We start from the raw sequence: 6,939 nt of genomic DNA on the forward strand, positions 1-6,939 counted from the left end.
AACTACTTTGCACTTGAAATTTCACATTTCCTGGTGGACAGTGGATGAAGCATGGGCGGAGGACGAGTGAAATCCAACACCAAAGGACAAACAGCAGTGGACGGAGACAGACACACCCACTCGTTTCATTCATTCACCACCAAAAGTATATCCTCCATCTCTCCTCTTCTGGCTGTTTGTCTCTTTCTTGTCCCTTCTTCATCCCTTCCTTTCATTCATCCCCGTTTGCTGTCGAATTTCGCTCGTCCTCCTCGCATCCCTCATGATGGGGAACAGACCAAGGGAGAATAGGAAGATGAGGGGAGGTGGAGGAAGAGGAAAACACGAACACAGTGTACAGTCGAGTCTTAATAGCTTACTTACAGCTGGGCTACACCACCCATCAGGCTCCATGCTTTAGGGCGATGCCTGTAACGCTCTGCCTGTTGCCTTCATATTAAATCATTATGAGACGTGAGATTGAGACACAGACATCTGAGCCTCTTAATGCGTGTTTTGTTTTGGTTTCCACCGACGTGGAAACCAAAAAAAGAGAGATCATAGCAAACATATGAAACAGGAAAGTACCGCCGTGTAATCCGTTTATTTCAACAAAGTAACTGTATTCTAAATACCACCTTTTAAACAGTAACTGTAACAGTATACAGTTACTCATATTTAGTATTTTAAATACTTAACGGCAGCACATGTACTCTGTTACTCCCCAACACTGAGTGGCATTTGTTTAACACCAGAACAACAGACTAATGGAAAGAAAGAACTGAGATTTCTTGTGTAGAAAATCAAGGAGGGATGAAGAGAGCGGGCGACAGGAAGCTGAATGTTCAGTGATTTAAAGTGCAGCTCTTCCTGATGGATCGCAGCTCCGGTTAGCGTAACCTGTCAGAACGACGCTGCGACTGGATCCTGATCTGCTGCTGCAGCACGATTTCATCCGTCCACTTATCCAAAGCAGGTGAAGCAGGTGAAGCAGGAGTGGCGAGGCCCTCCCAGGCACGAAGACACATTTAGTCCCTCAGACGAGTTCTCACTCTTCTTCATCCAGAGACTCTCGGTCACTGCGGGGATGTAGGTCCATGCATGCCAATTCATAGTTTCTGAAAACGTGCTTGTTCAGCATGTGGCCAAAACACAACCAAAGCCCCGCCCATTATGACCCTTTATGGTGGATGTTACCTGAGGCAGTAATCCGGCTCACGCCCGGCTGCAGACGGCGCCGGTTCATGCTGAAGGTCGTGTGAAGAACAGAAGACCATCATCTGCATTCAGAGATCCCCAGATTGGATCCTGTCCACGAGCAGGAAGGGTCAGAGATGAGCCCGACACCTGATCACACCGTGCTCACCTGTTCAGCAAGCTCAGGCTTTCAAAGTAAAAGCTTCTGACAGCTGAAGGATAATTCGTCATCTGTGGGGTTTAAATGTGTGTGCTGTTTGATATTTAATGACATTAAAGCAGCTCTGCCCTGTTCATTCAACTGTTCTTCTGTTCAGCCACAAACCACAGCTCATGTGGGGCGAATAAAACCAGGAGCAACAAGCAAACGTCTGTTTTTAAACGTCCAGACGGAGGCTGACCTGGTTTCTACCTCACAGATAAACTGAGCTCTCTGAATTATTCACTCATGTCACCCACTTTGCGCCCAGGCAGCCCACTCTCTGCTCTCATTCCCCTTGTTTTGTTCTTTATTAACATTCTGGGGACGGCGCGCTGCCTCTGATCAGACAGCGAGGTGGACGGACGACTTCAACACTCGGCATTCTTCTTCGTGTTGTTTGGAAACGATTCAGACTCGGTTGTAATTCAGCCAGTGGGCGTCGAGCTGCTCGGACATGTGACGGTTCGCAGTGAACGGACTCTTTGTCTGTGATTCGCTGTCGGCTGATCTCACACAAACACCGTGGAAACTGTTTCCCTGCAGCGCTGATGTTTGAAGCTGAGGCTGCTGCACGAGCGCAGTTACAGGAAGGAAGAAGCTCAAAGATGCAAAGATGATGCATAATTAACGAGGCTGCAGATTGGCTGCTGTCAGCGAATGGCCTTTTATTCATACCAATAAACAATCATCATCCTTTATCCATGCAAAACAGCTGAGTCTGATAATGGTGCTTTTTCATGAAACAGATTAATAGATTATAACAAAGGTGAAGAGATGAGATTTTCTGTCTGGCCGCCTCTAACAGCTGTGGCCTGATTCTTTGAAGCCTTTTTAATCGTTGGAAACAGCAGGAAGGGTTTGAAATCCAGACTCATAAAATCGGGTCCATGAACACGGCTGTGATTGTGCTGCTGCGCTGATGTGAAGAACGAACATTGTATGAAGCATCAGCAAAGTAAGCACTGAGAAGCCAGCGAGAAAGTCTCCAGCCACTGTTGGTGAATCGAATCAACTTGATTTTATTTATATGGCACAAAAACAAACAGTGTTGCATTCTGCTGGTTTATATTGTACAGTAAAGAGAAAACCCCAACAAACATACGAGCGAGCACTCGGTGACAGCGGAGAGGAAGACTCCCTGTTAAGAGGAAGGAACCTCCAGAAGAACCAGGCTCAGGGAGGGGCGGCACGGTGCGGAAGAGCCAGAGAGGAATAATGACCACACAAACTCTCTGCTTCTGATTTATGCATTTCTCACGAAGGTTTTCTCTCTTTTTTTCCAGGAAGTAAGACGATGGAGGGAGTTGTGACAGGTGTGAACACAGGTAAAGCACCTGCAGTGCAAACTGCACTTACTGTACTGAAGTTATGCAATGGTGGAAGCAAGAATCGAAATCATTCACGAGTTTGTAAATTCATTTTTTTCTCATTTACTTTAAAATGCAAACAATAAAAATAGCATTGATTTCCTGTCTCCCAGTTGCTCAGAAGACGAACGAGCAGGCTAACGTCGTGGCCGACACCGCTGTTTCTGGGGCCAATGAGGTTGCCCAGGCAACGGTGCAGGGGGTGGAGAATGCGGCAGCGGCAACCGGATTCGTTAGCACGGTGAGTGACGTCAGCTGATTATAAATTTTAAATATAAACGAGAACTGAGGCGTCTCGTTTCCATTTTTGCTTTTGTGTTGTTGTTATTTTATTTGTATAACCTGGGGTTTGTTTTTCTCACATGTTACAGATAAAGGTTATACTTGTATTATACAATTATTTCAAATTTCTGTTTTTAAGTAATTTATTAGCTGGACTTCTACTTTGCACATTAACAAAATTACAAAAATATATTTCTAAACCGAATTTTGAAAGTCGTGACAGAATTTTGGAGACTCACATAAAGTGTGTTTCATTATATTCATGACTACTGAGTCAAAGTCATGTGTTCAGCATTCATGCAGTAATTATTCACAGTCTGTTTTTTGTGTATAACTTTTTTTGTCCTTTGTCATTTCCAACTCTCTGGTTATTGGATGTGAACAGGAGGAGGCGGAGCCAGTGCCTGAGGAGGTGCCTGATTGGTTGAGGGGGAGGGGTGGCATGGCATGAAGCTTCTTGCCTGATTATCTGACATCGACAGCTTCACGAATCAGACATTTCAGATCAGAAAAGACCAGATGTCAGGGATTTTTTGGACATCAGTAAAATATCATTTCCTTTAGATAAAGTCTTCCTACTGTCGCTGCGTATGAAGTTAAAACAGACAAATAAGGTCCTGGACAAGGAGAATAACAAAATAACAAGCAAAAACACTGTAAACTTAAAAGAAAAGAAACCAGCGAATTTACAGTAAAACAACCAGCAGATATGTGAAAATAAAACAAAGGAAAATGAATGTGGAAAAGGAGCATGTTTACAAGAAAAAAGTAGAATCTAGAGAATTTGTTTGACAGCCTTAATGATCCCTCTCCGACCTTTCGTTTAATGCTGACAGGCGCTCTCTGAGAGCTGGGCTTGATTTAAGCGGTGTGGGTGCTGTGACAGCGGTGGCAGTATGGAAGTATCAGAGGGAATCGAACAGCAATCTCTGCTCCTACAACACAAGAAACAAAACCTGCATGAAGGGTGTTTAAGCAGAAAAGAGGCTGACGATGAATAACAACACTAACAGGAAACGGCTGCATGATACTGCTCTTTATTCTGTTAACCACAACTGACAACTCTGCACCCATGAAGACAATGACTACATGTAACTTTGAAATATATTTCCTGATGTATCGCATCATATGTAGCCATGTTCTCTTGAGGAGCCTACAGAAACCAAAGTAGGAGCTGGAAATGATCACAGATGATCTCAGCAGGTTGTTTACAGCGACTAACACGAGTTTTTCTTTCGCCTTTGCTCAACTTTGGCTTCGTCTTACTTTTCTGGATTTCTGAACGCCTTGCTGTGGTTCTGATTGCTCCAAATGAAGTTTCATTTCTCCCAAAAATAAGCAGCTTAACTTCTATTTACATCTATTTTACATCAGCAAACCTTTAAAGTGGTGTCTCAGAGTCAAACCACAAGGAGATTATTCATGTCATTAGTGTTGTGTTAATGGCTTCTGTTTTGGGGAGAAATGCAGCTTTGTATATGGACAAATTTGCTGCACTGACCTCTTTTCTGTCTGATTTGTAGACTGAGCTGCAAAAACCAAACGCAGGAGGAGAACAGACTGAACCAGCTGAACAGTAGGTGAGAAAAACCATGAAAGAGCGGTGATGCTGAGTTTCAGCTGCAGATGAATCTGCAGAGTTTTGGGGAAGCAGGATGATAATGATCCTCATACGATCAGAGTGCGCTCGCTCTTTTCTGCAGAGTTGATTGCACTTCCTGACAAAGCCCTCCCCCTCGTAGTTAATCAGTCTCATGTCAGCTGTGTCTGACTAGCCGAAGATGCAGGTCAAACTGCTGGAGCGGTTCACTTTTAGATCAGTTAACTCGTCTAAATGCAAACATCCTTTTAAACGACAGAGTCAGTAGATAACAACACCCCTACCTTGGTTCAAAGATTCTTATCGGACATCCTGATGGTACATGAGTGAGCAGATGAAGGATCACCTGCTGGTGCTGATGGCGCACATCTGTAAGTGTCTCAGCTCAGCAGACCAGCACTTACTGCCCTCTGGTGGCATTTCTGTGCAGTACACTAAATGGTAAATGGCCTGTATTTGTATAGCGCTTTAGGACCCTAAGGACCCCAAAGCGCTTTACACATCCAGTCATCCACCCATTCACACACTGGTGATGGCAGCTACACTGTAGCCACAGCTGTTGGTGTGAAAGCCCACAGCCCTTCAGGTTTCACATTGCTCCTGTTAGCTGTAAATAACAAACATGGCCCCAATAAGACCAACGTGGTGCTAATCATAAAGTTTCTGTGCAGAGAACAAGCAAATAAACCAGCATGAAGCTGCCACCAGGAGGCACAACATAATTATGAGAACATACAGAAAAGAAAAGCTGCTCGGTGATGCGAGTCACCAGGAAAGATGCCCACAGCTCAGCATCAATACAACACAAAAATGATCCATTACAGGTCAAAAGTCCTTGATTAAAATGTCCTTTGGATATATGTGCTGCACCGTACCTGTCACAGGTAAGCTTCACGTCAGCTGACCTAACTCACCTGCTTTAAACAAAATGTTTCTCCTCTTCATTTGGTTTCCCTCAGACTCTGAACTTCCTGCCGTCACCGAACGAGAGAAGAAGAAGGATCTTCATATTTTATCTGTTGCTCAACCTTTGACCTCTGACCCCTCATTAACCAAGAGAAACCCTCCTCATCACTCCCCCCGCGCACCATGGTTACGCCGCCTTCGCTCATCATATACACTGTCGGTTTAACTCCACACTTTCATCTGATTGGCTGTTGTGGACCACAGGTTTCTTTTGGGCTCCGCCCCCTGACAGAGGGCTACCTGAAGCCTTATAAATGCACGTGGCTTTGCTGACACACACACTGAAACGATTAATCCACACACACACTTCCTGTATGTGTTGCTGATTTTTAACAACAAAATAAAAATGTTTTAACATTCTGAGCTTCGTCGTCTTCAGTGTCACAAAACGTTGATTCGTTCTTGTTGTTTTTATTCAAAGGATTTTATTTTGCTTCACATTTTATTCACCTGCTGTGGAGCATTTTCATGTGTCCGCAGTATTCCCGGGACGGTCTGAGGGGGAACGTTTGTTTCAAAAATGAATTTTGATTTGCTAAATTTAAAACCAAAAACACAAACAAACAAAAAGACTTGAAAGACTGGTGTTTGTGTGTCGTCACTAAAGCAAACGTCTGTGTCGCCCACAGACACTCAGCTCGTGTTTTCCGCCCGCGCAGACGAGCTGATGAAAGGATTTTTCAGTTTTTTATTTTGGGGCTCAGAGTAAACATGTGCCTGATTTCCTGCTTCCTGTCAGCAAACACAATAAAACAACTCTGATTGATATCCAGTAGAATATCTTTTACTTTTGCTGACGCTGCAGGTTTCTGGTTCTCATCTTCACCCGGGTGTCACTCGGTCCACCGTTAGAAAAATGATGTTTATTGTAGGACTCAGAAAGGAAGACTCGCCGTATAAACAGGAAATGCTTTGAATTTAAACACAGAATTCGTTATTTCGATGCGCGTGGCTGTTGTTGTCCTGGTTTAAAGCCAGTGCTAAAACTATACGATGTGTAAATTTTCACTCTTTATGTTAAATATTTGATTAACTAGTGTTCATTTTAAAGTGATTCTGCGTTTCCTTTAACAGAGTTGCTAAAATCGAAACACTGTTTCTAGTCTAAATGTTAAAGCTGCCACATGTGTGAGGCGCTGCTGCTCCTCTGCAGGGCCGCCGAGCTGCTGCAGCGTCACCCAGTGTCAGAAATGCGCAGCAACAAGCTCGTCCTGCTGTCGGGAGGAGAGCGAAGCTTTTTGATTCCTGTCATCATTTAAACTTTTTCCCCAGAGCGATGAGTTTCTTATATTAACCCTCAGAAATCTGACGTCTGGTGTCTTAACATTAAATCAGCAAATTATTAT

The 6,939-nt window shown here is 44.0% G+C and overlaps 1 protein-coding gene across 2 annotated transcripts in view; it reads left to right on the top strand.

Moving 5' to 3' along the window:
- sncga (synuclein, gamma a) overlaps positions 1–5,926 on the top strand; it is a 6,664-nt gene extending 738 nt beyond the window's left edge. The window contains exons 2-6 of one of the 2 annotated variants that reach the window (XM_026190599.1): positions 2,662–2,703; positions 2,859–2,986; positions 3,413–3,439; positions 4,551–4,607; positions 5,587–5,926. In XM_026190599.1, coding sequence (XP_026046384.1) covers positions 2,662–2,703; positions 2,859–2,986; positions 3,413–3,439; positions 4,551–4,607 — 254 coding nt within the window. In that variant the 3' untranslated portion in view covers positions 5,587–5,926. The remainder of the gene's footprint in view (positions 1–2,661; positions 2,704–2,858; positions 2,987–3,412; positions 3,440–4,550; positions 4,608–5,586) is intronic. The other variant, XM_026190600.1, reaches the window with a different exon arrangement.
- Positions 5,927–6,939: the final 1,013 nt, after the last annotated feature.

The sequence above is a fragment of the Astatotilapia calliptera genome, chromosome 13, assembly GCF_900246225.1.
Source record: "Astatotilapia calliptera chromosome 13, fAstCal1.2, whole genome shotgun sequence".
In the NCBI taxonomy this organism is placed as follows: Eukaryota; Metazoa; Chordata; class Actinopteri; order Cichliformes; family Cichlidae; genus Astatotilapia; species Astatotilapia calliptera.